At 55.1% G+C, this 14,756-nt stretch overlaps 1 protein-coding gene across 8 annotated transcripts in view; it reads left to right on the top strand.

Annotated features, from left to right (window-relative positions):
• ARHGEF10L (Rho guanine nucleotide exchange factor 10 like) overlaps nt 1-14,756 on the top strand; it is a 177,453-nt gene that overhangs the window by 81,043 nt on the left and 81,654 nt on the right. For 5 of the 8 annotated variants that reach the window (XM_054679891.2, XM_054679881.2, XM_054679883.2 and 2 more), the window contains 5 exons: nt 671-762; nt 2,052-2,135; nt 6,334-6,506; nt 11,590-11,706; nt 14,628-14,736. In XM_054679891.2, coding sequence (XP_054535866.1) covers nt 671-762; nt 2,052-2,135; nt 6,334-6,506; nt 11,590-11,706; nt 14,628-14,736 — 575 coding nt within the window. The remainder of the gene's footprint in view (nt 1-670; nt 763-2,051; nt 2,136-6,333; nt 6,507-11,589; nt 11,707-14,627; nt 14,737-14,756) is intronic. The other 3 variants (XM_024356701.2, XM_009449346.5, XM_054679899.2) reach the window with 3 other exon arrangements.

Below are 14,756 nucleotides of genomic sequence, written 5' to 3'. Positions count from 1 at the left end.
CCTTTTTTTGATGGAGTGTCGTTTTGTCATCCAAGCTGGAGTGTAGTGGCATGATCTTGGGTCACTGCAACCTTCCTCTTCTGGGTTCAGGTGATTCTTGTGCACCAGCCTCCTGAGTAGCTGGGGCTACAGGCATGCACCACCACGCCTGGCTAATTTTTGTATTTTTAGTAGAGATGGAGTTCCACCATGTTGGCCAGGCTGGTCTTGAACTCCTGACCTCAAGTGATCCACATGCCTTGGCCTCCCAAAGTGCTGTGATTACAGGCATGAGCTACCGTGCCCAGCCAAGTCCTTGTTTCTTTCAAGAGGCAGGGATCCCCCATCCTGCCCCTTCTGTTGTATGTGGGAGAGTGGAGAGGTGGAGGTTCCCTTTGAGTCTGCACTAGGGAGAGACGAGACAGCCCCCTTGCGGAGAGTGCTTGGTGCTTATCACTGTGAACAAGGTTGATCTTCATGCTCTCGTGAAGTGCCAGCCCAACCTTATGCACGCCTTCTAAAGATGAGGAGCCTGGGGGCTTGTCTGAGGCCAACTCCACCTCAGGTCTCCCCAGCAGCCTGGCCCTCAGCCCACTTTTGCCCATCATGTCCCGCTGACCAGGTGAGGGGCTGCCAGAGGCTTCTGGGAGCCACCTCTGGACACCTCTGCAGTGCCATCTCTTGCCCGCAGGGTGCCAGCCTGGGTGAGCAATGGGGATGCAGCGGACGCAGCCCTCTCCGGGGCCCGGCACTCCAGCTGGAAGCGGAAGAGTTCCCGTCGCAGTAAGTCTCCCCTCTGGCCCACCGCCCACCCCAGGTAGCAAGCTCCAGGATATTCTAGTCTTTCTAACCCAAGAGAGCTGATGTGGGCTCCTGTGAGCCCAGGGTTCATCCTCACCGGGGGCTGCTGTGGCCCTGGAGGACCAACCACCGCCCCCAAGAGCCAAGGTCCAGGATCAGCTGACACACCCAGTTTTTCATCTGCTCCTCAAATACTTACGAAGTTCCCACAACAGGCCAGGGCGGCCCAGTGGTGGGAGTGCCCTGGGGACCAGAATGAGGTCCCTCTGTTAACAGAACCAGACACCTTGCCATGGGAAGGTGCCTGCCCAGATGAGCCCTGCAGAAAGAGAGGGAGGCAGCAGGGGTGGGGGAAAGAGGGTCCCAGACAGAGGGGCCAACTTGTACAAGGGCCTGAGGGCAGGAGGACCCCTGACTCCCGGGAAGCAGCAAGGGCCTCATCTGTGGGGTGTGGGGGAGCGTTATGGGGTGAGGTGTGGCTGCGGGCCCTGCAGCTCCTCAGGGCCCCAGAGGCAGTGCTTAAGGTTCTCAAGGCAATAGGAAGCCACAGAAGGAAGGCCAGTGATGTGGCTGCCTTTGCCTTTCAGTCCTGTTGCACTGGGGTGGGGGCAGTGTAGGAGACCAGGTGGGGAAGGGTGGAGCCTGCTGGGAGGCTATCGTGGTCTTGTAGGACAGGAAGTCTGAGGGTGGGAACTAGGGGTCTAGAGAGAGGTGGGCAGGCCTGGGAGCTGGTGTGGGGAGGAAGAGGGGGCTCTGACAGGGCTCTAGGGGCCCAGGACCTAGGGAAGCATCACAGGCCAGTGGGTCTCGTGACTTCTTCCTGGAAGGCCTGTGGGTCAAGGACCGGCTCCCATCAGGGGTGGGGGCTGGTTTTCCAAGTCCTAGCACTGCTCAGTGACGAGGGTCTAGCCCCGGGGTCCTGGGTGACTGAGGATGCTAGGGCCAGGGCACAGGTGCTGGACTGCGTCATGCTCCCTGCAGGGGCCGGAAGCAGCTGTCCATTAGCCAGATGGGCAGGCCTGCGGGCAGCAGGGAGCCAGGTGGGGACTGTGCGGTCACTGGGAGGGCGCCTTGGAGGGGGTGGGGGGCGGGGAGAAGCGAGGGAGCCGGCATCCCCTGAGAGCAGCTGGCGGAGCTAAGGGCTGGGCTGGGCTATCAGAAAGGAGGGTGCTGCATGCCACCAGCTGGTGCAGTCCTGATGTCATCTGCAGCACCTCTGGCCAGGCTGCCACAGCCCACGTTGGTGCTCTCTCTCCCCCCTTCCCTCCCAGTTGACCGGTTCACTTTCCCCGCCCTGGAAGAGGATGTGATTTATGACGACGTCCCCTGCGAGAGCCCAGATGTGCATCAGCCCGGTATGTCTGCAGTGCTTCCCTGTTTCTCTTGGGGACAGGGGAGGGAGGCTGGGACTGGGGAGGGTTGTCTCTTTCCGTTTCCTTCTGTCCCCACCTGGCCAAGTGCCCCTCCTTCTTGTCTTTAGAAACAACTGTAGTCATCGGGGAGAATCTGGAGATGGCTGAGGGCGTGGCCACCGGGGCCGGGCAGGGCTTGGGCATCATGGGCAGGGCCATGCTCCGGCTGTGGGTCCCCGGGCAGGTAATCACCTTTCTAAGCCTTGGTTCCTCCCTCAGGAAAATGGGGCCATACTCCAGGCTTTCCGGGGCTGTTGGGGAAGACGACAGACTGTTACACTCAAAGGGTGAAGCAGATAAAGCTTTGCAAAGCCCTGCGCCCTGCTCTGGGTTGAGGGCTGAGGTGGGCAGGCAGGCAGGCGATTGTGGCCGCAGAAGGGAGATGGGGCGGGCCTGGGGCGAGTCTTGCTGGAACTCACCTGATGGGAGAGAGGACTGTTCATTGGCAATTAACAGGAAGAGCCGTCTTTGCTTGGACACGTTAGGCCAAGCATATTTTCAATCATGTAATGGCTTCAAGACTTTGGGATGTTACCTTCTCATTTTACAGACAAGGGAACGGCAGAGGCAGGGCTAGGATTTGAATGTGGGTCATTCTGACCCCAAGTTCAATGCTCTGTCCCCTACCCCAGGAGGATTTCTGTGGCATTTTATGACAGATGAGGCACATTTGATCCCACTGATCCCACGACCCCTTGAGGTCAGCAGGGCCAGGCTTATTTATGGCTCCCACGATGAAGAGGTTAAATCACCAGCCCCAGAGTACACAGCCAGGATTTGAACAGCGACTTCTTTTCCTACTATGCGATTCTTCCTGTTTTCAGGGGCTCTCCGTCCAATGGGGAAGCACAGCCCCTGCTTTTGAGGAGCTCCGAGTCTGATGGGGCAGCTCTCACCATCCTTGAGCAGCACAGAGCGCAATGGGAGAGACACACAGAGAACACGGCAAGGCCCGAGGGCCCCAGAGCCACACTCCTGACTCCTGTCTCAGGAACGGGGACACCTGGGCCAAGGATATGCTTATCCCTTTAGCAAGCCTGGGATGTGCTTGGAGCACATTTTCCTGTTTGTAGCTCACTTGAGTCCAGGGAGCAATGGATTCCCACTGTATTAGGAGGCAAAGGAGTCTCAGAAAAGTCCCAGAGCTGGGAGGTCTGAGCGGCTGAGGGGCCTCAGTTGTTGTTTAACCCATTTGGCCTATTTCCCACCTGAATTCAATCAAGTCACTAAGTCCCTGGCTCCTGTCTTCACTGTCCTCAGGGTCTGGGAAGATGTGGCATGTTCATGGCCTGGGTGTCACACAGCCTGTGTTTGCACCCTAGCTCTGAGCCTGCAAATGAGGACCACAGTACCCACCCCAGGATCCCCATATGCTGGGCTGTGGGAGGATCATTTGCGACAAGGCTGCACAAAGCTCACTGCAGGGTGGAGTTTTGGAGATGCTTTTCACACAGGGCCGCTGTTGCTGTTGTTGTTAGTGTTATGCCTGCCGAGGGTCCCAGCACTGGCCTGCCTGGGGCTGATGTGGGCTCAGCAGGAGCTTGGAGAGGAGCTCGGGCCAGCTCTGCCATTGATTTGGGCACAGGGCTTTGTGCCTTTGTGCCTTGGCTTCTTCACATAAAGCAGGAAAATCCCCAGCTCACAGGCCTTTGGGGAGGGTCACACGGGGTCCTGACCAATCTCTCCGGGCCTCAGTTGACCCATCTGTAGAACTGGGGCAATAATAGCCAGTCTTAGGGTGGTAGCGTGGATTCCATGAGGTAATTGATGAGGACACTGAGCAGGAAGCATGAGGGGACCCTTATGTGGTCCCTGAAAGCTGAGGAGTTGGCCCTCGGGCTGCACACAGGCACAAGAGTTCTGTGACTCTGTCTCCACTGGAGAGGATATTTCTATATGTGTAGATGGCGGGGACTTCAACGGAAGGTGGTGCAGAACCCTGGCCCCGCTCACTGTCTTACTGTGGCCAGCCACATCTCTCCCATCTGTCTAATAGGAGGAGTAATCATTCACACCCTGCTGTCTGCACAGGGCCGCTGGGAGCCGTGGCACACCGAGGATGGAGGTGGTTGGGTGCACGGCTCAGCCCTGTGGAGGCGTGGACCTGCCACATGCTGCCAGGGTTCCTCCTCAGGGCTACCCTGAGAACTCTGCCTCTTTGGCCACTAGTTGAGGGGCCTCCACTGCAATAACAGGACAATCAGCCTGGCCTTCTGAAGGTCGCAGCTGCTCCACTCTCTAAAGACATTAGTTACCATTATCTTTTGCTTAAAAATAGCCTCATGTTCCCTCCTGGTTCTGGGACCCGTCTCCCACTAAGCTTTGGCACATCTGTTTTGTTCTTTGGCTGACACTCTTGCCCCCAACCTCTCGCACCCCACCTTTCCTGTGGGGTGAAGCTGGGGGGCCCTGGGTCTATGGACTGACACCCAAGCTCCCCCAGAGCCACCATGAGTGACGGCCTACTGCTCTCAGCCAAGTGCGTGCTGTGTGTCAGGCACTTTGCCAAGAGCTCCGTGCCTGTTTTATTACTCAACTTGTCCACTTATTATTAGCCGCATTTTGCAGAGAGGTCTCTGATGACCAAAGCTCGCAGTTTTTCAGCACAGTCGTTTCTGAGCAGATTTCTTTTCTTCTTCTTCTTCTTTTTTTTTTTTTGAGATGTTGTCTCTCTCTGTCACCCAGGCTGGAGTTCAGTGGCACGGTCTCGGCTCACTGCAGCTTCCGCCTCCTGGGTTCAAGCAATTCTCCTGCCTCAGCCTCCTGAGTAGCTGGGACTACAGGTGCGTGCCACCACACCCGGCTAGTTTTTGTATTTTTAGTAGAGATGGGGTTTCATCATGTTGGCCAGGCTGGTCTTGAACTCCTGACCTCAGGCGATCCACCCATCTCAGCCTCCCAAAGTGGTGGGATTACAGGTGTGAGCCACCGCGACCAGTCAGATTCCTTTTTTTAAAAAAAAAAAAAAAACAAAAAAAAAACCCTTCCCAATGCTATATTTCTTCTGTGATGACAAAAGCATTTTCATCTTCATGTACTTTTTGGCGTCTGACCCCACTTCCGTGAGGTCTGCAGTTCTCCAGGTAACAGATGAAGAAATGAAACCCAGTGGGGCAAAGGGCCTCGCCCAAGATCCTCCAGTGACGGAGCTGGGGCTGGGACCCTGTGTTCCGGCCTCGGGACAGTGGCTTTCCCACCTCAGGCTTCAAGTGGCATCTCATAGCCCAGTTGAATGGGCCCCACGAGTGCCCTGGCCCTTGTGGGACCTGTCCCTCCAGACTCTTAGCTTTTTGTCCCCAAGTTTTCAGTCCAAGGCATTTCCCGCAGGCTTAGGAAGGAAAGGAGCTCCTGGACTCTGGGCCAGCTGCGCCCCCTACTGGAAGATCCCAGGCTGCACGTGAACTCAGATTTGGGGTGAGGAGCCCTGAGGCCCCAACAATCTCTGTTTCATTCCTGAGGATGCTGAGGGCCTGAGCCAGGACTTGGCTCCGGGTCTTCTCTTTTCCAGTAAGAAACAGGCCACGTGTGGTGGCTCGGCTGGGTGTGGTGGCTCACGCCTGTAACCCTGGCACTTTGGGAGGCCGTGGCAGGAGGATCACTTGAGTCCAGGAGCTCAAGACCAGCCTGGGCAACATAACAAGACTCCGTCTCTACAAAAAATTAAAAAATTAGCTGGGTGTGATGGTGCACACCTGTAGTCCCGGCTACCTGGGAAGCTGAGATGGGAGGATCTCTTGAGCCCAGGAGTTTGAGGCCACAGTGAGCTATGATTGTACCACTGCACTCCAGCCTGGGCTAGACAATGAGACCCTGTCTCTAAAACAAAATTGCCAAGGAGGCTCAGAATGAGCGCTGAGACCATACAAAAGCAGTGCTGGGAGCAAAAGGAAGTGAGCGGGCTTGTGCACATCTGACCCATTTCTTGGGTTTTCCCCATTTTCTCAGGCCCTCCTTGCCCTATGAGGGGGAAGATGTATTATCATCTTCGTTTCATGGTTGAGGAGGTAGAGCTGGAGCCCCAGGGCCCCCACGTTCTCCCTGACCCCCCCTCGTCCCACCTGGGTTCAGAAATTGGGTCTGAAGCTGGAAGTCTGGTAGGCTTGGCCTCAGGGCCTGGGCTCACCGGCTGCCGCTTGGCCAGCAGGGGCAGAGAGGAACCTGCTCTACGAGGATGCGCACCGGGCTGGGGCCCCTCGGCAGGCGGAGGACCTAGGCTGGAGCTCCAGTGAGTTCGAGAGCTACAGCGAGGACTCGGGGGAGGAGGCCAAGCCGGAGGTCGAGCCTGCCAAGCACCGAGTGTCCTTCCAGCCCAAGGTGAGGGGACCGGGGGTGTCGCTCACCTCAGTCAGGGCCCGGAGACCCCTTCAGGGAGGGTGGGAGGGAGGGAGCAGGGTAGTGAGGGCCAGGCCTAGGACTCACGTCTGGGTCCCAGGGATTCCTCGGAATGTGTGGTGAGAGGGGAGCCAGAAGCCCAGGTCATCCCGAAACAGGAGGTGACTTGTAGACATTGCTGTTGGCAGCCCTAAGCCCGGGATGGGCACGGCTGGTACCTGGCACAGGTGCTCCCCCCACCCCCTTGCTATGGCAGACCTGGTCGATTGATCCTGATGCTCACGGGCTCAGACTGGGCTTCAGAGTCCTCTCAACGCCACACTCCAGGTAGCCCAGCCACTTGCTTAGAGGTGGAGCCTGGATCAGATCCACTTGCTCTCCCCACCTTCTGGGACCGATGCTCAGACCAGGCCTCAGCCCGCGCAGTCCTCTCTGCTCTGGGGCAGTGGAGAGTGGGGGCTGCTGTGGCTAAGCCAGAGCGGCCTGGAAGGCTTCTCTCCAGGGCCTCACACGGTGCCATCCATGCATTCAGCTTTCCTGGTGTTTCTGCCTGGAGTAGAAGCCATTCTGCTTATTTCCTGGAGGGGAGCCCGTGAGGCTGTGAGGAGGATAGGTCATCTGGTTCCTTCTTTCCTATGGCACCCATGCTCCTTCCCTGTTGTTCTGCAGAAGCCACCAAGAGGCAGTGTCTGTCCGTGCTGAGATTTGCAGTTTCATGGGGACAGCTTCTTACAGGCCCTGACTGAGCAGAGGGGACGGCGTCCCTCTCAGGCTACTTTTATTTTTATTTTTATTAATTATTCTTTTGAGGCAGAGTCTCACTCTTTCGCCCAGGCTGGAGTACAGTGGCCCTATCTCGGCTCACTGTACCCTCTGTTTCCTGGGTTCAAGCAATTTTCTGCTTCAGCCTCCCAGGTAGCTGGGATTACAGGCATGCACCATCATGCCTGGCTAATTTTTGTATTTTTGTAGAGATGGGGTTTCGTCATGTTGCCCAGGCTGGTCTCAAACTCCTGGCCTCAAGTGATCCACCTGCCTCGGCCTCCTAAAGTGCTGGGATTACAGGTGTGAGCCACCATGCCCAGCCTCAAGCTCCTTTTAAAAGATGTAGCGGGGCAGAAGAGCTCCACCTGGGGCCATTCCTGCATGGGCAGGGTGGGGACAAGAGAGGGGACTTTCCCAGTGCCTCCCACCTTTTCTGGGCTTGGGGGATCCACTCTGGGAGAGGCATGCTGGCCGGAGGAACACCCACACCTGAGTCCTCAGGCAGCCATTCCTCAGACCAAGATGGGCTCCCTGAGTCCTGAGCAAGCCTGGGACTGAGCAGGTCTCTCTCAGCCTGCTGTTTCCAGGGATGGGCCTCCAGGGGTGGGCTGTGGAAAACAGCCTTAATGTCTTGCTAGCCAAAAAGCGAAGCATTTACAACACCTACTGTGTGCCTAGTCCATATCTTCAGTTGTGGTACGGGATACATTGGAACAGGAAGACCTAATCTGTGCTCAGTGAACCTTTACGGTCCATAGGAGACACTGAATGGGAAACAGTTTGTCAAAAATGAAGACAAAATGCTGGTCATCATGATCAGTGTGGTACAATTTTCAAAGCTAAACTATCATGCCCTTCAAAACATAATGAAGACAAAAATGCCTTTACGTAAACATGAGCCTGTGTCCAGCCTGGCTGTGTGCCTGATAGGGGTAGGGACTGATGAGACCAATCAGAGACGCCTCTGAGAGCGGTGAGTTGGAGCTGGGCTTAGGAGCTAGAGGAGACAGGACAGGTGATCCAGGCTGGAGGAGCGGCCCAGGCAGAAGCCCAGGAACAGCTCATTGCTGCTTCCTGCAGTTCAGAAGGGGCAGCATGCACTGCTTTAGGGAAGGGGGCTTTGGTTATGAAGCCCCCACTCCCCCCAGTAGCCTCTCCATATGGCAGGACCCGTGCGTCCCAGCCCTGCTCTGGGCAGTGTGACCAGATGGGGCTCTCGAGTCCTGGCCCAGCCTTTTAGCCTCAGCCTCTGGCGTTCCTCCTCCTCTCCCATGTTGACCCCGGCCCTCTTGCTGGGACTGGGAGGAAACCATGCGTGTCTCTCAGAGGGAATGAGGGATGACAATGCTGAATTCAGGCTTTCCAGCGGTGGTCCCCATGCTTCCACGGGCATCAGAACCACATGTGTAACTGATTGAATCACAGATGCCAGGGCCTCACCAGGGACTCTGATTCAGGGGTTGGGTGGGGCCCGGTAATCTGCCTTTTAAGCAGCTCTCTGCCCCCAGGGGGTATAAGGGGCCCACAGAGCACTCCAAGAAATGCTGGGCTGTACTCACCATGGCCTGGCCCTGGGACCTCTGGGGGCTGCCTGTGAGCTCGTGTCCCTCACACTCTCAGGCTGGTGGCTTTGGACCCTTCCTCAGCAGAAAAACTATGTGGCACAGTTGTTGGGATTTCTAACCACTTGGAGTTTTTCTCTGGCCATGGCCAAGGCCCACCTGCTCGCTGATCAGCAGGCTCCTAGGGAGATGGGAGGTTGCGGAGGGCTTTTCCTCTGGTACCCACTTCTGCCAGGGACTCTACTGAGCCTGCCTGTGGTGCTTCACCCTCCTGAGCTGCTTGGGGCGCACCTGCTCACCCGCTGGCATTGCAGCAGCTGCATGTTTTAGGGCCACTGCTGCTTGGCTATGTGCTGTGTGTGCTGTGTGTGCTGTGGGCACAAGCTGACAGCAGGGGCCTGGGGATGTGTTTTGTCCTGTTCTTGGAGACTGACCATGGCCAGGCACCCTGCCCAGCTGCAAGAGAACTAATGGAACCCCTTCTTCAGGGATCCGAAGAGGCCGTCCCTAGGCAGGTGGACTCTTGCCAAAAAAAGTGACCATGGGGTCTGTAGAGGGGCACGGACCCAAGTGGAAGCAGCTACCTCATCCTGTTATGTGAACAAGTGGTCCTGCTGGTGCCACTCCAGGATCTGTGGTTTTTTTTTTTCCAGTTGTGGGATGGATTGCATTGAACTCTCCCACTCTCCAGTGGTGACCTCTTTGAAATCAAGGTCTCTGATCCAGCTGGACGGGTACTGGGCAGAACTCATGGATTCATTACAGAAACGCCAGCCCTGGCCCAGCCTGGTCTACCCCCTGCTCTGATCTGGCCAACTCAGCAAGTGGCCTCTGATCCTAACATTTCCTAGTTCTTCTGACCCTGAGAGAAGTGATGGAGCACCAGAAGGCCCAGGGGCTTTATGGTTTTATTATGTGAAACTATTTTATGGATGAACAGGACTCAGGTCAAACCCCAAACTCCTCAGTTTTTTGGGAGTCTGGGTAGCTCTCAGAGGGACCCCTGTCCTGCATGCATACTTCTTTGCATAACAATATTGAACATTTGCCTAGAATGGTACACTTTACAAAGCAGTGTCATTTAATTTTCCCAGTACCCTAGGTGGTTAGTATTATTGTCCTTAAGATTCTCATTTTGTTGATCAGAAAACCTGTGTGAAGCTCAGAGAGACTTAAATGATGTAGAATGCAATATCACAGGTGCCTCATCTGTCTGTATATCCATCCATCCATCCATCCATCCATCCATCCACTCATCCATTCACCCATCCAACAAATACTGAGCACTTGCAATTTAAAAGATAATAATGGCTTCCATTTTTTGAATACTTAATAAGCTCTGGGCTTTGCATGTACATTTAATTTTCTCAACAACCCTATGCAGTAGCTACTATTATGGCCACTTTACCAGTGAGGAAGCTGCAGCTCAGGTAAAGAGACTTCTCTAGCTAGTAAGCAGGGAGCCATGATTTGAGCAGGAGCCTACATGCCTCCAGAACTCACACTCTTGATCCTTCTGTCTACTTCTCTAGAAGTAGCACCTGTCTTGGTCTTTTGTGTACTTTACCAAATATCACTGTTGCTCATATGGTTCGTGCATTTGAATATCTGTTCTTCTGTCCATCTACCTGTTCTCCCATCGGTTTGTCCATCCATCCATCCATCCATCCATCCATCCATCCATCCATCCTCCAGATAGTCTGTAAGCTGAGCATCCATTCTTCCATCCAGTTGCCCATCCCCCTCCCTCCCTTTTACCCTTCACCCATCCTCCCTCCATTCATTCTCCAGCAGTGTGCCAGAGGCAGCTAGTGTCAGCTCACAAGAACTCAGGAGCCAGTTATGAGCATCTCTTTACAAATTCCCATTCAGTGATGTCACTTTGGTAGCTTGGAATTGGTGGAAGTATTCACACCATGGAAATGCTTCAAAGCAGGGCCCTTTTTCCTGGAGAACTGGTTGTTAAATATTTGCCAGTACAGCACTGCCTGAATCCATTCTCCTACCGTCCATCCATCCTCTTATTCCTTCATCTGACTGTCTCTTCATCCATCCATCTGTCCATTTGCCCAGCTGTATAGTCACCTAACCAAATTTATCCATTTGCTCATCCATCTATTTATCTGTGCATCTATTCATTCATCCATTTATTTATTCATCCATCCATCCCTCTATGAGCCTGTTCATCTACCCATCCACCTGCCTGTCTGTTGCCCATCCATCTGCCAAACGCTTCTTCTACCCTTCCATTCATCTTTCTGTGGATTTACCCACTTACCCTTTATCCCCCAACCTCATTCCATCCATCCATCCACCTGCCATCTGTCTATCTCACAAACTTACAGAGAAGCTCCTATGTTACAAGCCCTGTGCTGGGCCACAGGGCCGGGGAGAAGACACAGTTCTTGCCCTCAGAGCATTTTCCCTTTTCCCTAAGACAGGAGACCTGGATTTACTCCCCTCCCACCTCTCCGCCCCAGCAGCCCAGATTCCCTGCTGCAGAGACCCGGCCCCCAGCTGCCTGGCATGGTGGGGTTGGACACAGCTGGAGCAGATTCTGGGCAGGATCTGGCTGGACTGCTGCCTGGGACCTGGGGTGCCGCATCCCGCCTGCCCGAGCTGTCCGTCCGCACTTTACCTGAGTCTCCTTTCTCCCCTGTTGTCTGTGTTTTGTCTCCTTCCTGTCCCGCCTGCTCCTCTCACCTGCTTTCCTTCTGCCTGGCCGCTTGGGGCTCCAGCTTTCTCCAGACCTGACTAGGCTAAAGGAGAGATACGCCAGGACTAAGAGAGACATCTTGGCTTTGAGAGTTGGGGGGAGAGACATGCAGGAGCTGAAGCACAAGTACGATTGTAAGGTATTGTCTGTCTGTCCCCTCAAGCCCTGGATGGGGGCTGTTTCCAGCTGCAGCTACCTCCAGGGGTTTTCCTGCTGCCCTGGTACCACGAAGCCTCCCAGGCCCACCCTTGAGTCCCAGGGCTGTCCTGAGACCTGGACCCTGGCCACCCTTGCCTCTGTGCTGGAACTGGCAGATGCCTTAAGCCACATGTTCCCTTCCATGTTCTCACCCCTATCTTTCTCCCCACCTGCAAATGAAACCCTGATAGTCCACAAGAATTCCCAGGAGGGTTTTCAAACTTTAGGACCCTTGCAATCACCTGGGGTGCTGTGTTAAAAATGCAGGTTCCTGAGTTCCAGCCCCAAGGGTGCCACTTACGTAGGTCTGGGACGAGGCTCAGGAATCTGCACATTTCATAATCTGCACAGTTGGGGTTACACATTGAAAAACGTGAGTGTTGCTGACATTGGATGTTCCTATCTCTCCACACTATTCAGAGGAATCCAGGATAAGGAAGTCTGTAGGAGAAATCACAGTACTTGCTTAAACTTTTGGATGATGATATCGACAACAGTAGCTTCCATTAACTGAGCACCTGCTCTGTGTCTTGGCTAAAGGCATGGACTTTCGAGGTCTGTGGGCCTGGTTTGAATCCCAGTCTCACCACTTCCTCATGGTGTGATCCTGAGCAGGCCCCTTGGCCTCTCTGAGCCTTGGTTTCCTTGCCTTTGAAATGGGGGCATTCACAGTACCGGCCCCCAGGGTGGCTTTGAAGGTCAACGATCAGGCCTGTTGGGTGTACGGGCCTGTGCTGGGTCTAGGAGCTCAGTGGACAGTGGCTGTTGTTATCTACACGCCTGACCGCCCTGTCCTTGTGGCACTCTGGGCAGTAGCTGCCTTTCTGCATCTTTTAGTGTCAAGTACCCGGCTAGTGGCCACAGCAGTGGTTCACGACAGAGCTGGGATTCCAACCTGGGTCTGCAGCGTGCCAGAGCTCAAACGTCTTCCATCCTGCAGTGCTGCCCACTTTATTGGAATGTGAAGCCTTCCAGGAGGAGGAGAGCAGACCCTTTACAGTTTACGAGACCTTTCACAGATAACCCGCGAGAGGCCTGCAACCCAGGGTGGGGGCGGGGCTAACCTCTCAGGAAGCCAAGGCTTAGAGAGGGGCCCAGAGCTAGAGAAGGGCAGAGTCTAAGACTGGGCCTTTCCCCCGCTTCGGCCACACACTGTGGGAATGGGTGGATTCGGCAGGTGTACTCGGGGACACCTTCTAGGGTGTTGGCCTGTTCTTTTTTGCCCAGGAAAATGCCAAGAGAAGGGCCTCAGATGATCCTTTGAAAGACCACTTTGGGGGCTCACAGGACAGCACCACTGATGGCTTTCTGCCAGGACAGGAACTGGATTCTGGAACAGAGGTTTCAGATCTCTGAGGATGTGACCCCCTCCTCCCGCCCCCCAACAAGAAGAAGATGAGCGTCTATGCCATCCCTTTCGTTAGATTCTCAAAGGCCTCTATGATCACTCCCCTTGCCCAACCCCAGAAAAGGCCAAGCACAGCTTCTCTAGGATTGTCCCGTAGAAATGCAGGGCAGGCAGGGGACTTCCTTCTTTTTCCCTGCTGCTGGTTCCTTCCAGAAAGTCAGCCTTGTTCCTTGAAAGCCACCACCCCTGCTTCCCCATGCACAGCACCTGGTGGCTTTTCAGCAACCCTTCCTTGCCCAGACCCCCAAGAAGTGCTTGGATACTTAAGTGGGGACCAAAGGGTTATTGGAGGTGATAGAGCAGAGACCAGAGACAACCCCACCCCGCAGATTAGTGCTCCCCACCTTCAGCAGAGAGTTTTAGGAAGGAGAAGGTTTTCTCAGGACTGCACTGTCCATTATGATAGCCATGTGGCTCTTTAAATGGAAATTAACTAAAAGTAAATATAATTAGAAATTTGGGTGCTTCCTCGCACCAGCACATTTCAAGTGCTCAATAGTCGCATGTGGCCCGTGGCTCCCATTTTGGACAGGGCAGATACAGAGTGTTTCTGTCATTGCAGAGCCTTCTCTTGGCTGGTGCTGCTGTATGCTGGAGAAGATGCGGGTGCTAGGGCTGGGGCTTGGGAGGACAAAGGACTGGCTGAGGGGACAGCAGCTCTGTCAGGCCTGGGTTCCCCCAGCACCTCGGATGCCCACTTCCCTCTTCTGGGCACGCGGTCTCCTTACGTCTCATGTTCTGCTTAGCTTGCTATGCTCGTGTCCATGGATCCCCTCCCCACTGCCAGAGGAAGCTGCCTCTTCTTTCTGGCAACTTCAGCCTTTTCTCCTTTTCCCAGACGGTGGCTCAGTAAGAAACCTGGCTGTTTCGGGGGAGGCAAGGGATGGGTCCCTCACCTGGGTTTGGCGGATGGGATGGGGGTGTGCACACACCTCCTTTAGTCGCTCCTAAGGTCATGTTCAACATTCGTGGAGCGCATTTTTCTGCTTAGGGAGCTTTCCCAGACCCGGAATGTTTGGTGCTCACAGACCCTGGCAAGGATCGGTATTGCTGTTCCTCAGTTTTGCCTGGGGAAATGGAGGCTCAGTGACGTTCAGTGATGTGCCCAGAGTCATGCCATTGGCGGGTGGCCCAGGGCTCCAGGTCTCCAGCACCCCTCGGCCCCCTCCTCACCAGGTCACATCATCTCCTGGATTAGAAATCTGCTCACATAGTCTGTCCTGAAGGGAAAAAAATCGGTTACAGCCTCCTGTTGCCCCTAAAGAGGGAGATCCCCGGGCATGAACGCACCTTCTCACCCCCACTGTCATCCTTGGCCTTTGCTCATGGACCTGGGAGGGAAGGGTCTGGGTGGTTCTGATCTCTGCAGGCCGAGGCCTGGGGAGGCGGGTGGCCCTCGGTAGCAGGAATCCCAGGCCGTCCCTTCCCTGATGAGCCTCTCTACCTTTGCTCAGATGACCCAGCTCATGAAGGCCGCCAAGAGCGGGACCAAGGATGGACTGGAGAAGACGCGGATGGCCGTGATGCGCAAAGTCTCCTTCCTGCACAGGAAGGATGTCCTCGGTGAGGCGCTGCCCGAGTGG

This window comes from Pan troglodytes, chromosome 1 (assembly GCF_028858775.2).
Source record: "Pan troglodytes isolate AG18354 chromosome 1, NHGRI_mPanTro3-v2.0_pri, whole genome shotgun sequence".
NCBI classification, from domain to species: Eukaryota; Metazoa; Chordata; class Mammalia; order Primates; family Hominidae; genus Pan; species Pan troglodytes.
This window is presented reverse-complemented; position numbering and strand designations above follow the sequence as displayed.